Source organism: Amblyomma maculatum, chromosome 5 (genome assembly GCF_055883805.1).
Source record: "Amblyomma maculatum isolate TAMU_Amacu chromosome 5, ASM5588380v1, whole genome shotgun sequence".
Taxonomy (NCBI): domain Eukaryota; kingdom Metazoa; phylum Arthropoda; class Arachnida; order Ixodida; family Ixodidae; genus Amblyomma; species Amblyomma maculatum.
The window spans coordinates 91,571,278-91,594,381 of NC_139348.1; the positions used below are offsets into that span (position 1 = coordinate 91,571,278).

General features: G+C 46.8%; 1 protein-coding gene across 1 annotated transcript; it reads right to left on the reverse strand.

Moving 5' to 3' along the window:
- Window positions 1-179: 179 nt before the first annotated feature.
- On the reverse strand, window positions 180-23,049 carry Rac1 (ras-related protein Rac1). The gene is made up of 5 exons (XM_084603887.1): window positions 22,726-23,049; window positions 12,728-12,799; window positions 11,142-11,259; window positions 6,850-6,912; window positions 180-3,151 (listed from the first exon to the last, which is right to left on the reverse strand). Exons 1-5 carry the CDS (start codon window positions 22,758-22,760, stop codon window positions 2,861-2,863), a joined length of 579 nt encoding a protein of 192 aa, XP_084460013.1. The 5' UTR covers window positions 22,761-23,049; the 3' UTR covers window positions 180-2,860.
- Window positions 23,050-23,104: the final 55 nt, after the last annotated feature.

Genomic DNA, 23,104 nt, shown 5'->3' on the forward strand with positions numbered 1-23,104 from the left:
TTAAAGATCAAGGGCTTTCAAGGACTGCTACAAACCCTGGACTCCTCTCCAATTTCCCCCCAAAAAGACTAGAACAGCACAGGATCTACACTTAGCTGATGAGCCCACCAGAACAAGGGAACAGGTTGCCTTGTTACCAGGCATTGACCCCGAAGAAAAGGACACCACACAGACCAATGTTTGATAAACAACCGTATAATTCGTTACAGTAACTGAACAATAGCGCAACATTTTGACAGGCCTATCTTCACACAGTTTGTACAGCATTTCATCTCTTGACACTGCTGCCAGCATGCCAGGTGTGCACGAGGCACTGCCTGGTGCAGCTACACGACAAGTCTTTGTCCACATCAAATTTTGGGCACAGTTTGCGCATAAAATGAAGAAGGCCTTCTAGAGCTGTGAAGGCAACGATCAGCTACAAAAATGCCTTCCAAGCACGGAGCCATAGCCAAGAACTTGCATAAACACTTAAATAAAAGCTCGAGACCAAAAAAAAGTCCAAAAACTTCTCCCTGGGAGATCTTGCACCCTCAAAATGTCCCGTAGAAGTATGACATGATGCCACATTCTGTGACCCTCCTGCGCAAGCAAAACATTGGAGATACAAAACTAAACAAAGACTGCGCTTTCCAATGCTGCACTCTTGAGTTCTATTTACACTTGAAGCAGCAGAGATAAGCACGTTTAAATTACTAGAACTGCAGTAAGAAAATCCGAATTCAGAATATTCCGGTGCATAGAAAATTTAAAAACCACAGACAACCTCCTTGGCACGTTGCCACAAGGCCAATGGCCGTGCTTGAAGAGAGAGAACTTAAGAATGATGACATGCCGTCCACGTAGTACTCAAAAGCCTGAAACAAGATGACCGCAACACTGCCAGTTAAATAGAAGCAATGAAGCCAAACATGTCGTACACTTGAAACATTTTTCAAATCAGGCGCTGCTTGATGAGTCGACCATTGCATTAGGCAAAGATTCCCAAGTATAAAGCACTTTTCACTGTCCTAAATAAGCCTAGTGTATATATTCGTGAAAATTTCTTGCTTCTGTACAAAGAAACCACTCTATACATGTAAGATGAGAGAAGAGCGACCAGCCGCGAAGTTTTTTTTTTTTTTTTTTTTTGTAGAAAAAAAAAGCCCCCGAGAAGGCCCGCTCTTCAAAGGATTCAGATGGGAGGGGTGCAGGCTTACCTGCAACAGGATGAAGTGCAAAAAACCATGCAACGCTCCTACCGTGGCCCAACAAACGTGGTAAAAAAAAAAAAACACTGATAGTCGCAACAGCCGTAGTGCCGCAGTGCAAAAAAACAACCGGGCACTGTCCAACGGGCAGTCCAAACTGCAGGAACAGGGGTAGTGCACAACTAATCCACTCAACAAAAGGCGCTGCTGCCCGCTAACCGACGACGACGCAGCCGTTCGCTCGTGGAAACGGTAAAAATCACTACGCACCCGTGCCACGTACCTGTCACATTTGGCAACTGTCTGTTTAAAAACCATGATACATGCTTTCCACTTAAGCCTACAGCTTGCGCTAACCCTAAACTGCGGCCGACAGAAATTGCACCAGAGCACGTACGTTTCTGCGCGCTGCTGTTTACGCTCAGGCGACGATATGTTCCAAGCCGCTAATCCCTGCAGAACAACACGCACAGGTGCAACAGCAACCTCAGCCCTAAGGTGCCGCGAATGAGCACTAAAAGATTCAGCCGCGTTCCCTGTTGGCTGTCATCAGGCCATCGTCTGCACGGAACGTTACGCATTGGATGAAGGCAGCAGCAGTGGGTGGCACCATCCAATCGGGGAAAGAGATCAGTCGCCGCTAAATTAACGTCACAACAACGGTGCTGATTAAGTGCGCCAACCTGCCTTCATTGCATCAGCCAGCAGAAAAGGTTTCCTGAAAAACACTGCAGAGCTTCCAGTCACTAACTAGAGTGGTGGCAGCAGCAGACAAGGCTCTATCACGGAAGCGACCTTGAGAAGTGATAGCCAAGGGCAGAAATGTCGGCTGGCCGAAATGAATGCACGAGTCATGAAAACAAAGGAACCTCCTGATCACACTGGTATTGGCAGAGAGCGCCTGCAATTAATTGGGAGCAAAGGCAGAAGATATTAATCCAAGATGGCAAATCGCATTACGAGAAACCTCTGTCATCTGCAAGTGGCGTAACCTGAGGTCAACAATGAACCACGTTAAGAGGCTTGCTACAGCTTAGGTCAGTCATGTGATGACAAACAAGCGCCTCCGCTATCAAGAATAAAAACAAGAAAGCGAGTCTGCTCAATGATATGGTGGCAAATCCTGAAACGAGTGCGGCTGCAGACGACTCCCGGGTATGAGAACACGATGCCCATCCTAACCCGCAAAATATGTTCAAGGTTATTCGTGCACAAAAGTGAATGTTTCGAACTTGCCCAATTGGCTGGAGAGAGCTTACGCCCAGTAACATAATGACGCGAGCTGGAGTTTGGAGTGCTTCAAATGCTAGCGGCGACACTTGAGGACCATGTCCATCACCAGCATGGCAGGAAACAACAAAAACTGGACATCCCAGCCACTGCTGGACAGCAGCTAAGCCAGGCATACGGCCAGTAATACACCGCCCACAATTGATGCCAGCTACTGACAACAACAGCCAACGTGAGCACCTCCAGCACCAAGTTATGGCTCTGCAGCAGATCGGAGGAGCCGACATTTCCAAGTCTGAGAGAAGAAGAAAGAGACGCCACCTGCAGATGACAGACAGGTGCCAGGCTCAAGCAAGGAACACTCGCCGATAGATTAGTCTGCACCCGTGGAGGAGTAAAGGAGAGAGACAGAAGGGGCGAAAACATGAAAGGGGTGCTGCTCAGAGCAGGGAGCAGGGGCGCCGCTTCTTGGGCTTGGGCTGTGGGCAGAGCACGGCCCGGATAGCCTCGTCGAAGACGTTCTTGAGCCCCTTCTGGGTGAGAGCCGAGCACTCGAGGTACTTGACGGCACCGATCTCCTTGGCCATGGCCAGACCTTGCGGGTAGGTGATGGGCGCCAGCTTGCGGTCACGGAGCTTCTCCACAGTGTCCTTGTCTTCGCGAAGATCCAGCTTGGTGCCCACCAGGATGATGGGCGTGTTGGGGCAGTGGTGGCTCACCTCTGGATACCACTGCACAGTTCAGCAAAACAAGGAGCACCAAGTGGGTTCAGCATCGAGGCTTCCCTTATTGCATTCTATTACTCTTCCAGTTGTCCCACTATCTTTGACAGCAGAAATAGCTAGGCAACTTAGGAGGCAGCTGCTGTATGCTGCAGTCACTAGAGACACTTTCGTTAGCCACAAGTTTGTTTTCTCTACAATATAAAAGAGCGAACAAGGATACAAGGGGAGCCTCAGTTCGCAGGTCGAGCCAATGTTTTGACTATGAGACTTGCTTTCGTCTCGCCCAGACGAAGACAAGTCCCCTTGGCGAAACGCTGACTTGGCTTGTGAACTGACCGCCGCATTCACAAACACGCCTTCACTCGAACTTCTACTCCAACCGGCCCTCGAGGCCTGTTTTTCGTTTCAGAAAGCAAACTCCACTCGAATCGCTCCTCAAGCGGCGGAGAAAACTTGAGTTTACTCGAGAATCTCGCGTCGACAACGGCGCTACCTTTGGCCGCTCCTCGATCGCCACTCCGCTTGTAAACATGGTGGACATCGCATCACTCGCTCGCTATGTGGACTTCGTTATGCCGGTATACCAAACTTTTCACGAAAATGGATATGATGTGGATGCACCGAACTTTTCTCTAAAGCATCGGCTGAGAGTGACAGCGACCCAGGACTTGTGCCACGCTATCGCTTTACGAATGCAGCCATGGCTAGCCTCCGACCATCCCTGCCGCTCACGCTGAACAAGCATAACCGTGATCAGCCACACACGTCCGTGCTGTGTTGATCGTCGCATCATAGCAATTCACTTGTGCGGCGCGGGGATATATCAAGTCATTACTGGATAAAAGGACAACTTTTCAGAGCCTACCGAGTGCAGAGTTGAGGCGCGATTTGATTGTTAATGGTGAGCTCGCCGCGGCCAGACTCGAGAGTCGAGCGGCAGCGGTGCATTTTCCATGGCTCGCCCTGCGCGCTTCCGCAGATGGCGGCGAACTTGTGGGGGAACAGAGTGTCGCATGCAGTAAGCTAGGGGGCACCGGAGGCGCGGTGGGACGGTGGACAGCTGCGCTGCAGCGCGCGCATCAATGGCTTTCCCGTCGCCCGAGGGTATGCAGTATGTCGTCGGACGCGCGGCACTGTCGAGGGAGCGCGTTAGTGTGCTCGTCCTACGGAGGGATATTCGCAGCCGACGGAGGGCATGGCTTTTCAAGCACGTTTTCAATTAGGACTCCCAAGTTGTTTGAAAACCACACGCAGCATTTGCTTCTGGAGAGCCAAATTTAGTGTGCATGAGCTGCAACACGCTGCGAAGCAGCACGTGTGTTTTCATCGCTCGCCCTCGAGCCATCCAAGCACTACGAGAGCCATGCTCGTAGGAGTCGGCGGCTTTTACTTTTTTCCTGCAATATATTTTGATGCCTGCCAAAACCCGGCAATAAAATAAAACATTCCGTCAAAGCACGGCAATAAAAAAAAATCTGTCAAAGCCTGGCAATAACAAAAAGGCAAAGCAGCGAAGGCCAAGCGTAGATCTCACACCAAAAAAATGAATCGAAGTATTCACACTATTTCTAGAAGCCTACATCATGCTCTGCATAAACTCTATGTCACCAGCACTAGCTGTTGCCAGATGCAAAAGCATTTTCGGCCATATGTATCAGCCGCCTTTTTCATCCAGCCCACAAAAGTTCCACTATGTTGTTAACGTAGAGTTCGCTTGCGAAACCTGTTTGGAAGACTTGACATGAAAAACTGTGCATGTTACACACTTCAGCACGCAATGTTCGGGCCAAAAGTTCACCTTAATCTCGTCCCCATACGCCACTAGCGCGGCTTTGAGTGGAAGAGGTATTAAGGAGAACTTGTCAGTGGAAACGCCGAGGGGTGTTCATGAATCTGAATCGGCCCTGGAGTGGAGGAGCGGCTGCATTCTGCGCTCCAAAGAGTGGAGGTGGAGCGTCGAGTCGAGGAGTGTTTGTGAATAAATACGGGCCTGAGCATCCCCTTCTACCCTTGTTCAGTGCTCTATCATACTAAGAACCCGTATTCTTCCTCTCATTCTACCAGAAGCATCCAGATCAACACCATCAATACCAGCCCTCAGAAAATCCCTCCTCAGCAGGTTGTGTTTTGCTTGTCGGATTACGGATTACTTTTTCTCCAAATTTTGTAACGTTACACTGACCTTTTATTACAAGAGGCAATGTTCTTGGCAATCCAACTATCTTTTTCAGTTATGATTCATTACTAGTAATTGGTTACTTCCTTTTGAGAAAACAGTTATAACCACAGGTAACACAACCTGAACATGATGGCAGACACTAGTGCTAGCGCATGTTCCTTCATGAAAGAGCTGATGCCCCGGCTGTGTTCTCTTATTTGATGTCACATTTGGTGGGCTTTGTCCTCTCACAATGTGGCCAGCTATGAAGAGTAGCAATTTGTTAAACCATGAGTTGGTGCACAGGGTGTCTGCCATTTCAACTTCCCCTCTAGTACCGCTCCAGATATTGTGGAAAAGTACAGACAATTTTGACAAACATAGCTCCTTCGCTTAATATTTGTGGCCATCGAATGAGAAAATGATAAGGATAGATCTTAGGGCAAGCAAGAGTTCAGACTGCTCTCCACATGGACTAAAATGTATTTACCACGCCGCCCAGATATGCGTGCATCATGAATGCATCATAAAAAAAAATATGTAGAATGAAAAGAAATGATTTGAACAGCACAAAGGCAGCCTGGCCACATGCTGTCGCAGCATACACATCTGGTCATCAATGGGGTCGGGGTCAGCAGAGTACAGAATGCCACAGTTATCATTGCAGCCAATCACCTCACGTGCAGACCAACATATTCTTGTGCTGTACATTGCAAAATCTTAGTCTCTGTCAATATCCACCGGTACGCAAAAGATTTTTCAAACGTTCTACTCAGCTTAAGAGTGTTAAAATGCTACCATTTCTATTCTAATTTCCACTCCCTTCAGCATGGCCATCAACAAAAAGTAACACTGCCTTTGCATCCCCTATGATGTGCTTTTGGCATCTGCCACCAGATGGCTCCGCAATGATTTGAATACCTTAGACGAAGTGGCGACCCCAGCCCAATATAAAACTTTCGTCGATGAGGCGCGTATTTGCGTCCTTTAAATGCCTCTAGTGGGAAAGCTGAAATTAATGCTACTCCACGCTAAAAATGTCTAATTACTGTCTGGAAGGTGGACTTGCGTTAGTTTTTGGTTCATCACGTTCGTCAAAACCGAATTGTCATTGCAGTCGCCACTCATGGTTTCCAGCATTGGCCTAGATAAATAGAAATATGAGCGCATGCACTCGTGAAAAAATTTCTCGGCAGAATTTTCTACAGTGCCTCGAACTAAACCGTTGCTCAATCAACCACTTTATACAGCAAGCGTACCAGTGTATCGAAAAAAAAAAAACAATTGCACGTCTGAACTTTTCTATCCTTTTACGTTGCTATCACTCAGAAGGCAACGTCTGAATATGTCAACAAGGTTTCGTTTTCACTTTCTTGGTGTGCTGTTGGCTAGGTCACGATTGAGTGATGAGTGGCACAATTATCTTAATTTGGTTAAATCGCTGCACTTTACACAGAACGACTTTCAGGCTCGACACAGACACAGTCAATCAATGTAACAGAGCGCGCCTTTATGATCGTTTGGCTCGAGCGCACCATCCACTCACCTTTGCCCTGACGTTTTCAAAGGATGCTGGGTTTACGAGGGAGAAGCAGATGAGAAAGACATCCTGCAAGAAATAAAGTGACAACAGCTGCTTATCCAACGAGGCTCACCACAGCACCAGTGTAAACAATGAGCAGAGAAGGCACATGTAGCTCAAATACGACACTACACAAATGAATTCAACTTTCATTCTAGACTGCCTACACTACCTCCTACTCTGAAGTCATCTGCCAACAATGCTCGCACCTGTTAAACTGCACACCAGCCGAGGAAGGGAAGCAACGAGTTTTTGCATTCTTCAGGAAAAGTAACAGCCCCTCCACTACTCGCCAAGAAACTTTGCATGTGGCGTTACCACAATGGAGTGGTTGCCTAGAAAAAGTGTACTATGCAAGACGACATACAAGTGGACGAAAGCGATTAAACGGGCCCCGAGACAACAATTTTGGCAATACCCTAATGCAAGAAATCTATGGAGGTGGTCTTTGTCAGCATTCAAGTGAAATTTAAGAGTTCTGCGTGGAGCCTACAACTTGCATGTAATTTTTTAAACACCTTCCCATGACGTCACTGGGGCTTCCTGGTTGTGCCTACTAATTGGGCGTTCCTAAGTGGCGTGGGATGGACGGAGGAGCGTGGTTAGGTCGGGTGCCGTCATGACTTGTTTTCTTTATTTTATACTTGTTCTCTGGCATGCTCCGAGCTGAGAGGGGCGTGTCATTTTTTATTGCCAATACCTTCGGTGCTATTGAAGCTAGCTTGAACGTTCTTGTGTTGAAAACTGGACAGATGGAATATTTATTGCTCGTGCAAATTTTCTACATTTAGTACATATAGCTTTTCATCGCCTTTCAATTTGAAAGTGTTCCTTGGAAGGAAGTCAAATGGCAGCTTGCCATGTGGTATTTCTATTCAGAGATCTTCCCAGAATTCACTTTTCCGGAAAACCGGCAGACATTTTCTGGCATTTACTTCTTAATGAGACCACGTAATACCAAAAAATTGGGAGGGGCTGCCAAGCTATTGTGTTACTCATTTGAAGTGGGAAGGTGAAATAAGAACAAACCTTCCGTTGCTCTTGAATGCCGGGCAGGCTACTCCTAGGCCACAAAGGCATGTTAGTACGGCTTGGTTTAAATGGGGCTTTACATGTCTTGTGGTTGCATAGGCTAGCGTGTCGTACCCTTAAAAGCGAAGCTTATGTGTCGCGAAGCTTATGTGTCGCGAAGCTTATGTGTCGCCCATAATGTTTTATTGACTACAGTGATGTGAATGCTAATCTGTAACACACTGTAATCAATAAGTACATACTCAAGCCTCTCCACAACCACGATAGCGTGCTTCTTTGTGCCAGCAGCATGCAATTATGAAGATACTCATTCTCCATTAGCACTTGTGGCAGAAAACCTCAAAATATTCAAAGGCGCTCGAGATAACAAGAGACCGCTGAATACACTGGGACGGCAGAATAGCAGAAGGTCAAAAAAAGCACCGACTGTGTAGTACCACTGCTCTGAAACTCTCATACACTAGTTCTTCAACACAGCATTTGTCGAACATGATGAGCCTGTAGGTGTATTCACAGCTCACGGATCTATCCTGCTGCTCCATTCTTCACACAAGTGCTAACTATCTGGATGTGGAAAAAGGAAAGTCAACCACAAACTGCAAGCCATTGAGATTCTTCACCCGACTGCTGCATGTTTTAAGCTGGAAACTTTGACAATGCGCAGTAAACAACTGAGTGATTAGTTTGGTTTAGTTTATGGGTTTTAGCGTCCCAAAGCGGCTCAGGCTACGAGAGGCGCCGCAGTGGACAGCTCCAAAATTTTCAGCCTCCTTTGCTTCAAGCGCTTTGCTTGAACAAAATGTGGCCATGAGTCCCGGAGACCAAGATCAGTGAGTGCGTGTTGCCCGCATTCCACCACAAGTTTTACCGATGACGTGTTTGCATTGTCGATGTCTTCAGCTACCTACCTTCCTGTTGTCATTGATGAAAGGCAAGTGTACTTTTTTTTTGTCAACATAAGAAGGTAGGGATCCAATGCATTAAAAGAAGGAGACATTGAAACTGCATACTGACGGCACGTGAGGTCAACTGGTGAAAGTGTGCATACCAGCTCAGCAAAGCGTTTAAAAATGCGACGAAAAATGCGGGAGGCACGAGTAAGCAAACTAGCGCACATTACTGATGACCGGGCAGAGATTAGAGACGCCCTGAATGCTAGCCATATGCTATGCTTTGCTGGCACAAGTGGTCAAATGATATATACCACCTGCCAAATCAGACTGCTATCTTCTGCACTGGCATCATTCCATCAGTTGCACGTCTTACAAGCCATGGTGCTTTGGGAGAGATTTTTCTGTGGCAAGTGGATTTGTGATGCACACCACAAAACCACATGCTTACAAAACCACTGGACGCAAGATACAATGCTCAACAGCTAAGGCAGCCTGGAGAAGAGTTATGAATTATACAGTTTCATGGCATATCAGCATTCGTGGCTATTATTATGTTGTGCTATGGTATTTGCTGCTTTTACTTATGCTCTGCCTTTTGGCCAAAGAAGGTCAATGGCGTACTGAAATCTGCCCTTAAATCAGTATTACATCGTAGGTCACGAGATGAGGATAGTAGCGTTTTTGAACGTTTACATATGCCTGACTTTTCTCATCTATTTTCTGAAACAGTCGTTTTTAAGCACATCTGGTCAAACGATTTTTGTACACCATATGTTCCTGTGCAAGACCTACGAAGTCACGATCGTTTTCTCGTGCCCATTATGGCGACAGTCTTTGAAAACATTATTTTCTTTCTGTCCTTAACCAGTTACCCAAATAAATATTTGCTGCTAATTCCAAAAAGATAGTGAAAGTTGGTCTTGTGAAATTATGTTATTAGTTGTAGTATTCTCTTTTGTTGCTGTTTTTACATGTTTTTGTTTTTTTTTTTTTGTGTGTGTGAATGTTTGTGTTCGCTCTTTTTGAATCCATTTTTGTTGTCATTCTATTTTTTTCTGTCATTTTTCTTTTCATCTCTTTTTTTTTTCTCTTTTTCTTTTTTTTGCAGCTTGTCTGTTTGCTGCATGGCTTTTATGCTGTCTACTGCTGGGCACTGCCACTCAAGCTTTCTGTGGCTTTGGCAGGCCCGCATTTGAACTGGACAGAGGAAATAAAAATTTATTTTATTATTATTATGTACAAAACACAGGTTTAGGTGTTCTGCTGTGTAAAGAGACTACAACTTTTAATACCTATATATAGCCTGAAGCATTGGCACTTTTGAAACACACATAATAAACATCTGAAGAATCAAGTCCTTCTCCATCTAAAAGCAACAATGGGTGAAATAGGATGTGTTCATTGCAAATTAAAGCAAAAATACTTTTTTTTCTTTCTGCAGTTTTTAGAGTTTTGTGCACGAGATTAAGCTATGTTTTATTGCGAACTCATAGCTACGCATTTCGGGAAAAGTCTTTCGCGTACCCATCCAACGCATAGACACATAAAATTACTCCGATAAAATGTCCCCCACATCAACATGATGTCCATTCTCCAAAGATCGGCTTTACAGAATGTAGTTTTTGTTCCCCTTCCCAAACAGGCTGTCGTTGGACTCTCAGTTTACTGAGCACTAACTTCAGGCATTCCCTGTGTGGCATGTTCACTCTTATTTCCATGGTTCCAGCTTGTGCAGCGCATGCATCTGCTCTCTCTCCCTCTCTCGTGAAGATAGAAGTGGGGACACGTACCCTGCGCCTGCCTCCTCCAATCACTTCATCTTGCACCCCAGCCTTGTTTGCTGGGGCCGGGTTTCGAGCTGCCTTCTATGCTGCTGTTCTCCACGCGTGCACCCCAGGTATGGGGACCCAACAGTGGGCTCACATACCTGGCACCACGTTGCTATATACTGGACCACTTATGACTGCCCCCAACGGAAGTACTGCCAACACAACAGCATCCGAGATGCGTTTGTCTCAGCCTTCATGAAGGAAAGCTCACCAGAGCTTTTGCCCATATGTGCCACGAGTCTGAACCTGGGTCACGCTTCTGGTGACCTTAAGGGGTCAATAGGTTATGTAAACAGATACTATCCTCGGCCCTCGGCAACTCGTAGATGCTTAAGAACAACAAACATACCAGGCGAATTCTGAAACGAAAAGCCCCAAAAAGAACTGGCTACCGCTAAACTGTGGGGGCTCTAACACAGCATGGTCACAGTCAAATGCACCGACATGAATGTCACCAATCCTCCTGGCACTGACTTCGGAAACACCCCTTCTCTCAACTCACCGTCTGTGGGTAGGAGAGTGGTCGCAGTCGGTCGTAGTCCTCCTGACCGGCTGTATCCCACAGGCCGAGGTTGATGGGCTTGCCATCGACCATCACATTGGCCGAATAGTTGTCGAACCTGCAGAGGGGAAAACGGGAGGAGAACCAACATTAATTCCTGTAACCAATCACGTCCCCCCATAATCTGAACCGGGGTGTCAGTCAATGATTGAACTACTCATGGCAAGACTAGCAGTTGATCCAGGCATCTGTGAAGAAGGTGGAACACATTCAGATGCAAACTCGCACAGCTGAAACAAAGTGCTACTATTAAATCGGGCAGGAAGAACTACTTTCCACCCAAAGAATTGCAGGGAACTGACCACCAGGAGGCCACCTAGAAAAACCCAACCTTGGAACTTGAAGGAGCTTTGTAACGACTTTCGAGCGTAGTACACCCACTCGCTCAATAGCTAGACTGTGTAACTATGACCGTAAAAGTAAAATAATACTCATGCATGCAACAAGAACCCACAGTCATGCTCGAAAGTTTACAAGTTCTTTCCAGCCACTTTTCCAAACTTGTATCTTCCTCTGTGTCACATGTGTGCTTATGTTGGTTATGAAATAATTATTAGGAGGTTAGATCATTTTGGAGTTCATGCTACTGCCATAGCAGTGACCTGTCAGCTGTGTCATGTCGGTGCGTAAGCAACCCCGACTCCTGGAGAATTCCCACGTGCATCAGTATCCCAGCAATGGGACCAAGTATGTGAGGCCAGCATAGGAGCACTGACCTTCGAGCACGCACAATGTAATGACAGGGAGAAAGGCAGAAAGGTGCTGAAATTCACTGGAAAAAAAAAAATCATTGTTGGAGGATATTTACGAAGTGACGCCTTTAACATCCCATGAATACTGCAATTTTATTGAGCAGTTTTGTGGGACCTTTTAATTCAACCACACATGGCGCAGTGAGGCTATTTGTGTGAAACGAAAAAAGACATGCTCTAGATTTGGTCCTGCAGCAAACAAGGCTATTATAGATGGCTAGTAGAGACAGCCATCTATAATAGCTTTGTGTTTGCTGCAGGACCAAATATAGAGTATGGCTCTTGTCAGTTCACATAAACACTGACCCCAGCTGCCACTTTTAAAGCCAGTTGGGCTAACCAACGAGCATGACAGGTTTTTGTCATATCCATCGCTTCCGAGGCTGGTTGAAACCTATTTTCAAGTTTGGTTTCTGGGCTCTTGCTCTCTTAAAATCCTACTTGGTAGGTACAGCCGCCTAAATCTTTAACTGGCGCGTGCAACGACAGCCTTTTCTGCTCTCTGGCAACTTAGTGCAGATTAAACTTGCCAGAAGGTCATGTTTATTAGCTCCACTGAAACACTCAGAATCACAGAAAATGTGGCCGTCATGCACAGCAGTTAAATATTTGGGCGGCTGTGCATTTAAATATGGCTTTGCACAGGAGAGAAGGGACTCTAAGCATAATGAGAGATTATGAGCTCAAAATGTCCAGAAAACAACCTAATTTTCCCTTTAAGACTGCCCACACCTCACAGAGAAAAGAAATGGATGGTTGACTGGGAGCACTCACACTGTGGGGATGTACTCTCCAGGGAAGGCATTGGTGGTGTAGCTGATGAGGAGACAGGTTTTACCAACGGCACTGCACAGATGGGAAAAAAAGAGGAGGAGAAAAAAACCGTGAGTCTGGTGACAATCTGGTACCGGCATTTCAGATTTAAAGAACAGACACCAAATAATGGCTCCATATTCTTCGTCTGCAATGATTGAGTTTAAAATCAATAAGAATAAATTGCGATGTGGAACAAATCAACACCCAGTAAATCATTTATATATTAAATTTCTTCTCTGTTTCAGTTTCAGTCTCAAATGGTAAATGGTGGCAGTGACGTCAAAGCTGAGGATAGCTCCAATGACGCATGCAAAAATGGCGGTGTTACAATTGCTTCTTCATTCGGTGTCATTCTGTCTCATTGGGGCAGGCTGATACAAGAGTAGTAGCGAATTAAAACAAAATAACAAGTAAACTTGCAACGAACAGATTACCATACGTTATACACATCACAAATGAAGAGATATCACAGCAGTATAAACGTGCTGCGCACTCGCAGTATCGTCAAAATTCATGGCGGACACTGTCATTCTCCCCGATTTGGCTACATTTTTTGACGGTAAACCTGCCTTATTCCCCCTATTTTTCCAGTTACACAAGAGTTCCCTGACAATGCCAAGCTTTCCAGGTTGCCAGACATCCTGGAGGGGCAATGGATAAACTTAAATCGCCTGTTGTTCTATGAGAGTCAGCATCACACAGCAACAAGCATTTCTATTCTCCCACCCCAGCGAAACAAAGCCAAAACAAAGCCACAACTTTATGGTCAGTAGTGGAATGCCAAGGCCTCTGAACCAGTAGATGGCAAGAATGTGTGTCCGCCAAAGTTTGAAAACGCCTTTTTGTTATTCCATACCTAACGGAACACTACACAGAAAACAGGAAGCAGTCTGGTTGTCACCCGGACTTGTGGAGTAATCTTTGGCTGAATTATCCAACCGCCCTGTACATGAGTGCCAGGCAAGCCAAACCCTTACGCAAGGCCAAGGGTGACGTCCTGACTGCAAACTGTCCACTCCCACAAGCCAGCTGAAGCATGCAGAGTTGCGGATGGGCGTCCATGTGCGCACGCGCTCGCCCATCCTTGCGTAGCTCATCCGCAGGCGTCGATGCTCTTGGAAAAGGTTTAAGTAATGCATGAGCCGCTACGCACGAGAGGAACCAGGTTCAACAGCATGCGAAAGGCAGGGGCAGGGCAGGCATATTCCCGACGTTGCTCTTCTTGCACGCAAGAGCTGCTTGCACATACATGCAAACTGATTAGGCTGTTCCTGCTTCTGCGCCACGCAGTCCCGTACGGGGAAGAACAGGGCATGCACTGAGTCTCTGAAATGCAGACACACTTGAAAATGTGTGGCACGGTTCTCAAGTGATCACTCAAAAGTACAGTAGGCGCAGCATCTTGCTCTTATCACTTGTTTATCAGTCCAGGATAAAAACGCAGAGGACCTCTCAGATTCTTGTTCTTGGTGGAAATTGACTCGGCAACTCTCTTCGAATATGTCGCTGTTTGTTTAGCACTGCAAGTTAAGTTTGTCACTGAGAAGATTGGATTTTAAAAATGTTCCGGCGTCTGGTTTGCAGCCATGACGCCAACACCGAAGGAGAGCCGAGTGCTCTCGGAGATTGCACACACAAAGAAAAAATTCTCGCTATCATCGGAGCCTGCTTGAGGAAAGGGTGATGTAAGCTGCTCTATTCCATTTCTTGAACTTGTACAGCTCCCAAAAGCTCTGTTTTCAAATAAAGTGGTCTCTCTACGATTACACGAGTAGCCAAGCGAAAAATGTCAACTTCAATTTGTCATCAACGTGCCTCAAGAACCCAGAAAATGAAATAACAGTTACGCAGTCTAAATTCAGCTGTTACCATGCAGGCCATTCTTGACGCATGGAATATATGAGGTCACTTTTCTAAAACAAAACCAAAACAGAAATGTTTGCAATGCAGGTGGCAAGGGACTAATAAGTTGATATTATTGCATACACTCGTTTGCCACTGAAGGAAGAAAAGTTCTTCACTGTGGACAGTAAAATACCTAATAGCGCAGCACTGAGACAATTAACACGTGGTGCATGTCTGCAATATAATTTCATCCAGTGGAAGAAGTAATTTTCTACCACCAGAATCACTACATCCTACTCTGCATGGAGACTTCTCTACTGGCCTCTTATATTGCCATTTTAACTGCACAGCTTTACTCCAAGTCCTAGCCATTGGAGAGGGTAGGACGAAATATCTTCTTGCCTTCAGCAAGTTTAAAACCTGGGAATGAATTATTAGCCACATAGTATGGCTCGGAAGTAGACCCCCTGGGCTCTAAACTTTTGACAAAGGATGTACATCTGCGTCAGTTTCTTGGAGCTTAGCAGTTAATGGCAACTGCCGAGATGCTCTGCTTCTCAGTACTGCTCAGACAGCACTCATTAATATTCACTAGGTGCCAACTAGAGAGGCAATGTAGAACAGGCCAGCAGAACGGGTTACGAAGATCCAATCTTCAAGCACATTCTATACATGGCTGCAGTTTGCTGCACTTTGATGCGCAAAGGCGAACAAAACCATGCTACCCGCGAAGTCCAGCATTAACAGAAGAAGAAAAAAATGTGCAACATAGTTGAATTTAGCATTAACGTATACATCACAAGGCATTTATGAAATGCACAGCAAGTTTACACTTGAAATTTACAGTTACTGCAGTAGTGACAAACTATGGTCTCTATGCTGTTTTAGCGATATCAGATAAGGCTCCCTGGCCCAAACAACCATCAGCATAGTTGCATCTACTCCGGCACACCTATTAGGTGCAAAATTAAACTGTTCTCAGGCGAATTAATCATTGTTAACTTGCAAGGAGCTACGAGTGTACCGAACATCCACAGATTAAGCAAAAATGAAAATTCCCACACAGGAAGCACCAACAATGAGGTGCAGCAGATAAGTTGCCCATTTTATCTGTGAACACATCAAAACTTGGCAATATTGATCATTTATTGTAGCAGAACTTATCAGGGTCCCTTAACAAACAGGCACAGCTGTGTCATTAGAAAGTCATGGCACAGCACGATCCTCTACCAGAACCTGCAACTGCGCATTCCACTGTGCATGCACAAGATTGCCTTGAAGTACCACAGATGGCGCCACATGCTGAACAGCGCCGCGCATGCCTGCTATGTCGGAACCAATCAACATGTGCACACTGGTGGCACGCGGAATGACACTATGCCACAACTCTCCATCATCAGTGTCAGATGACTGCAGCCCATTGGAAAATGTTGGTGCACATATGTGCGCTGCTCTAGTTAAGACAAACAGCTACCAATATTCTTCTTTCCTCTCTACCTTCCCTGCTAGAGTGCTGCATTCAAAGCGGGGCATTCAAGTACAAGCTAAGACTTTTTCTGTCTGATCAGTGCTGAAAGCAAACCTGCCACTTCTGACTTGTCATTTACAGGCCTGCCAAGCCTCGGAGTGGCCTAAAGTCTGTGCCACATGCTAGACAAGATACAGGAATACATGGTGAATGCACACCTTCAAGCAGAGTTGTCCTGCCAAAAATGCATGCCTGCATATACACAAGACATCCACACGACAGGGACAGGGCTGGGAGGTATCTGCCACCCATCCCATACAAATGCGCACCTTCAAGCAGAGTTGTCCTGCCAAAAATGCATGCCTGCATATACACAAGACATCCACGAGACAGGAACAGGGCTGGGAGGTATCTGCCACCCATCCCGTACACTCCAGGCCTAGCTTCGACGAGTGATTTCCATTTGTCTAGACCACTGAAAAGGTTCCTTAGTGGCCACCACTTCATCTGTGACGAAGAGGCGATGCATGCAGTCTAATCATGGCTGCCATGCATAGACAAGACGTTCCAAAAAATGCTCTGAACACCGGAACAAAGACGGCTCTGAACACCAGCTACACAGTCGGCAGAATGCTTCACCGGGGTGTACAGGCAAAAATGACACTCGCCTCTCGCGCCTAAGAACATTTCACTGTTTTCAAAGACAAACACAAAAAGTTGCGGCTAGACCAGAGCACCCATCGTGCATTGCACGCACTGTGGGGGTGAAGCGACGCCTCAACGCTGCTTTTGCCGAGCTGAGTGCAAACACTCCACCGCAGCCCTGACCACACAAACATTTCACTAATGCACACGAGTACAACATAGAGCGGCACGCTTCCAGAAAACCTCAGGGCATCACACAGAGCGGAGGCGAGAGAATAACAGACGAGAGCACGCCTGTGTTGACACAGCAGACCAACCCACTCTAAACACCACATCCTGCCTGCACAGGCACAACGGCCTCTGTCCAGTCAATTCCACGGGCGGGAATAGCATCGCTCGCCCACTTCTGCTTGGCAGCGGAACTGGAGTGCCAGAAAGCGAACATGTGGGTCAAAGATAGCCTATAACGCATCACAGGACCGGAAACCCGAATGCCTAGGATTTCTTGATGTTGCAAAAAGGTTAACTTTATCAAAATCAGTGCTAAGGGGTGCTTCAGGCATTGCTACAGTAATTGGTCAATTTGTGAAAAGGAAAAGAAGGATTCAAAAACTGCCCCAGTCCTCAATGGATACATCGACGACTCAGTGATTAAACAGGGAATGGAAGAATTCCAGCCACATGGAATTGCCTAAATGGACATCGAGAGTACATGGCACAGGGGTGTCTGCTGTATTAAAAAAACATCTGTGGAAATGCAGCTCTTGCAGATGGGATTCGGCTTCATGTCCTCAAGATCAGCTGTCAAACGCAGCAGAGCGACCTTTGTTATCGCTGCCAATCCAACAACAGCCAGCACATACCAAAAATAAAGGGAAACCTGATACTGGTGCAGCTGATGGCTGTGCCAAAGGCTGATGCAACAAATATAAGCAACAGATTACAACAAGATATCATACCCATGTCAAATTTGTTTAGAATCAAAACAGCTCCTAACTGTTGCCTGTTAAAAGAAACTGGTAACAAAGACTGAGCAGTCTCCAAACCACATCGCTTCCCAATTGGTACAGTTCAGTAACACTGGCCTTGATGCACGCACAATGAAAAGCCCCCACATTATGTGGAAGCTTCATTTCGTCACACCAGCACACTATTTTCGACCCTGCCCCAACTGCGCGTCAAGAAAAAGAAAAAGTCAAGAAAACAGCGCCCAACCTAAAGTTTCCTGCAGTTTTTCATCCCCTCTTCATCGACCCCAGCACAGAGGAAGACGCTGCCCCTGGCAGCAGTGGTGGAAGCTTACGCGCCACCACCGTCCTTGGGCTAAATTTGGGAGGCCCACTTCCGAGGCGAGGGGGACGGAGAGCGAAGAGTGGAAGCGCACAGGAAGGAGGACAGCAAGACAGATTGGAGTGGGTGGCAATGGATTTAGAAACTTCGACCTCACCTACCCTCCCTCCCCACTGACACCACTCTCTTCTTGACAGTGCTGCTACTGAAGTTCCTCTTGCTTCCCCATGGGCATGGACAGACAGATTCCAGCAAGACACATAACGAGCTCTGCAATTACCACCTGTTACCAGCGGGAGGCAACAACCCCATCCCATCGTTCTTCCTCTGGTACTTTACACTTGTCAACAAGTGAGCATGGAGAGCAGACAGCCTGCTGGCTGAATGAACCCTTCTAGGACTGTCAAAATTAACTGATGACAGACCAGGCATATATATTCAAGGGAATCCGCGCACCATAGACAAGCTGTGGGCATACCCAGCTAGCACGACCCAATGCGTCAACTTCTTATTTGCAAATGTAAACTAAAAAAATACAACTGCAAGTAGCAATATTCTCAGCTGACACGAAACAGGAAAGCTCAAAGCATGAATGAAAAATTCAGCCTGGACCAGGTTGATCAGGGTGAAGCTGGATTGCCCGTTGCCCTCCCGACGCCTTTGAGACTAGTTGGCATGCCCAGCCAAGTAGTCGCCTCAAAAGTGCTGGAAAAGGGTTTTTGAACAAGTCTTCCATATATTAAAACTGCATCATAACAATCAATATATCTGTAGATCCTCCCTCATGAAACTTTTTCATTTTGCCATTTATAATAACAATTTTTATTTCCTCTTCCCAGTACAAATGTATGTTCATAAATGCACCCCAGTGGTTTTCATAGCAGTCTTAATAAGCTTGTGAGCCCAGGGCAAGCATTAAAATTAAAATTCTGGTATTCTGGAGAAGCTTAGACTATTTTTATCAGCAGTGTTCATAAAAACACCTAGCAATTTTCTTCAATTTCCTTGCAACGGTTGCCAGAAACGCAGCTCACTGGCCTCATTAGCCATTCTTATCTACTAGAGCAGGAAAACTTCAAAAAGCAAATTTCTGGTATGCACTGCAAGCTTAGGCTGCTCCCGTACAACATGTGCATAGCAGCACCTCTTAATATCCCACACCTTACCCACAGTTAAAACTGATGTCCCAGAAAGACTGACTCCAAACTCGGCTGGCAGGCCAAGTGCTTCTACTAGTATATGGTGGGCTGAAAATTTGCACAGCACTTGAATTCGCATTGGATAGAGTAATTCTCTCTTCAAAGTGATACCAGAACAGGAGTACTGAAAGGAAAGGTCCCAGGAGCACTGGTCCCGGAGTTATGGCACTCTGATCACAAGAAGAGATGGTACATCCTCAGAGTGTGGACCTCAATGGCATGAATGAGGGTGACGAAACAAAGCACCTTTCAGCCAGCACTTTAAATGTCAAGGTCAACTGAGAACAAAGTAACTATGTGTGTGTGAATAGATTGTGATGTCACTGCCAACAGGTAATAGGTCTGCAGTCTGGCTTCAGTTCCTGGTAGCAATGACAGTGTATTGAGGAAAACCATACAAAAACGGCACTGGCCTGTACTTTGCTGCCATGCTTTCCAAGTACTGATAACGATGTCACATAGTCAATACCATGCAATATTTTACGTATTTTCATTATGAGGAGAATTTTTAACATGGGTGGTGAAGCGCAGATCTGATTTGCAAATTAAATCTATTTAGATTGTCAGGCAGGTACAAAAACAAATTCAAATGATTGCGGGATGCCAGCCCACGTTAAAGATCCTCAGGTGGTCGAAATTACTCCCTAGCCCTTTACTACGGCTCCTCTTCCTCACTCCACTTTCACTCCCACCTCCTCCCTTCCTTTATGGCATGGTTCAAGTTTCTACAGAAACAAGTGTGACAGATACTGCACCTTTCCCTTCTTGTGAACCAATTATTATTATTATTGAACCACTGAGTTTGAAGATCAAACTGTTTACAGAAACCATTAAACTCCCTGGCTCAAATGCAGTAATAAACGAATGCATAACAAACCCACGCAAGAGTGATAGAAATGATTCAACACTGCAGTGGCCTGATATGATATTGACTGCATTCCCCTAACACGGACTCCACCACTGATATCAAAAACTAGCCAATAGCGATACCCAATAAAAGGTGGCCTTGTGCCATGTCTCTCGCAATCAAGCTCACCCTTTGAGCCGCAACTGCTATGAAGAAAAAAATTCTCTAAAGTGAAATGTAAAAAAAAAAAAAAAAGAGCGACTTTTTCAACCTTTCTGCCGACTTTTATCGCGACCAGCTCCATGCCGCGCTTGGACAGTATTACCTGGCATCCTAAAGTGAGGACGCAGCCCAATCAAGGCCGATTCGCAACGCTCCTCCACTATTTTCCTCGAAGAGAAACACGAGCGGGAGAGTTGCACAACCGCGGGAAGGTAAGTACGCAGACGGTGGAAGAAACCGCAGATGCGCAGTCGACTCACACATCCGGCCCGAATTTCGTGCTCGCAATAAACGCGCAGACTTTCCGATTTCGCGGCCCACGTCGACTGCATCGGCTGATCGAGCTTTGGATTACTGCAACGTCGCGCTCTCGCACGCATCACCGCCAAGGCGTCGATCGTTCAGAGAAGGCGGTGGTGACAAACGCACCGCCCGAGATCGTCAGGTCGCCAACCGGTGAGCTGTCGACACCCGATACCGTGCTATGGTGACGAAGCAAGCAGGTTTGAGGGAAAAGGAAGCTAAACATAAAGCAACGCACGCACACACGCACGGCTGGAATTTGATCCCGAGAACATTACCGGCCCGGCGTTTGGAATGTAATTATAATTCTCGCTGTCTTTTTTCTGCGCTACTCATCTTCATCAGGTGTTGCGGTCGGCGCAAACGAGATAAGCCCGCGCGGCCAAATCAGCGCGTATGCGAAATGAACGCTTGACCGATATCCTTATTACGCCGCCAAAAAGTACCGTTTCCTAGCCGGCAGTAATTAAGTCGCGCGCAAATATTTGCTCACAAACTGGGCCGGACAATGGTCATGCAATATTAATACTACCAACGGATATCATGGTCACCGACACTGCGTTCCTCATGGAAACAAATAAGTGCACGATATTGTAGGAATCACACTAAACTTTGAAGTACTACATTTGGCGCACGCCAGACTCGAGTGACGCGTGCGCGGACAAGAATCTCGGAGTTCTATTTTCTGGTAGTTCTGATTTTTTTTCCTCTCTCACAATGCGCCCGTTGTCGTGGTCTCACGTACTACACGACCTCAAAAAAGTAGGACAACAGGGTCGTCAGGGCGTATTTTTGCTGCTACCGGACTCTCGCCCGCGCTGCAGACTGCGCACGTCTTGTTTCGTTTTTGCTTTATCGTTTTTGTAGATGACTAGGCCGCGTAGGCGCCGGCACTACTTGCCGGCACCGCGAAGACCAAAATAAAGAAAAATTATTCACAAAAAGAAAACGTCGTCCGCAACGCGGGGAGGAAAGGAGGGGCATATGACGCGTGCCTCGCCAGCACACGCGCGTGTCGCCTACCTACGTAAGTACGGAGCGACCTCCGCTCGCCACGCACAGCCGTTCGACACCCAAACCGAGGTCGCCTTCCATTCATGCGAGGTAGCGCGAAGATGAAGAAACAATCGGAACGGCAAAATCGTGTAGGCGCTCGCGGCCGTCTTGGAGTGCTTGCCGTATCCACTCACTCACGCACTCGGTACACAATCCCGTCCGATCGCTACTCATGAGGAGAGGGAGAAATCAAGAGAATATTGGCACTGGCGAAGGCGGAGGAAAAACAGCAAAATACAATCATCCCACGTCGGCGATGAGCCAGCGGCAGGCGACTAATCACGGGACTTCCTGGCGCTTGGCGATGAAGGGTCGTGTAGAGCGGTGTTTCCCCGAGGTTGCCACTTGAAGAGATCTTCAGAAGGGAAAAAGGTGCCGGCCTCCAATGTGTATTCAATCTCGGAAGAGGAGAGCACCCCGTGGACTTTTTCGGAACCGCCGCAGCACAGGCCGGCGACGATTCAATCAAGCCAATCAAGGCGCCTCCGCCGGCTCCGTTCCGTGTTACAGGCGGAATTATATTCCGACAGTGCGCTCTCCACGACAAAACGAATCCCTTTGCCGTCACGGCTGATTAAAGAAAAAAAAAATAAAAAAGCGAAGGGACTTCCCAACACAAGACCGCCGGGTCTGATGGAAGCCGCTTTCCGCCGGCGCTCATTTTTTCCGGGCTGCGGAAACAACCGGCTAGCTACTCGCGAAGAGTCGATATGAAAACGGGTTCGTCGACAAAGCGAGTACCTAAGTTTTTTTCTGTAATCAAACGGAGAAATAAGTGAACCAGTGACACTGCAGCGCGGAGTCACTAGATCAACATCTAATGAGAAAAATAAAGAGAACAAATGATCGCAAGACAGCGCGAACATGCGAGTTGTGGCAAGCAGCAGGCTACAGAGACTCGCCCCAGCCAAACCCCGCCAACCACCGACACCTTTCCAACACGAGGTCAAAGAGCCGTAACTAGCAGTTAACCAAGTCCGGACCAAACCGCTATGGAGTTTTAAAGTGTGAAAGGAAGGCGTGGCACTAAACGAGATTCCGAAAAAGGGAACCCCGAACTCGACTAAATGTCAGTACTCACCCGTCACCGACGACCACGCACTTTATCGCCTGCATTTTGTACAGAACTCGATGGGTTAACTGTTCCGGGCCACTTTTGATTCAGTCCCCTGCCGACGCCTGGACGACAGGAATGCACAGGAGAAATAGCTGTTTCGTTGCGCGGCACAAACGACACAACCACCAGCGACACTACGGCGACTCGAAGGATGCCTCTTTACGAGCCCGCGAACAACTAAAAGAAGCAAACTTGAATTCAGCACGACCACCACCGCACGAGGCACGCGACGCACACTCCCACAAGACTGCTCTCTCGGAGCTGGGCGGTGGACAAGATGGCGGCCATATATAGAGAACAAAATGGCGGCCTTTAAAATTTTTCTCCCCAGTTCTTGACGCCA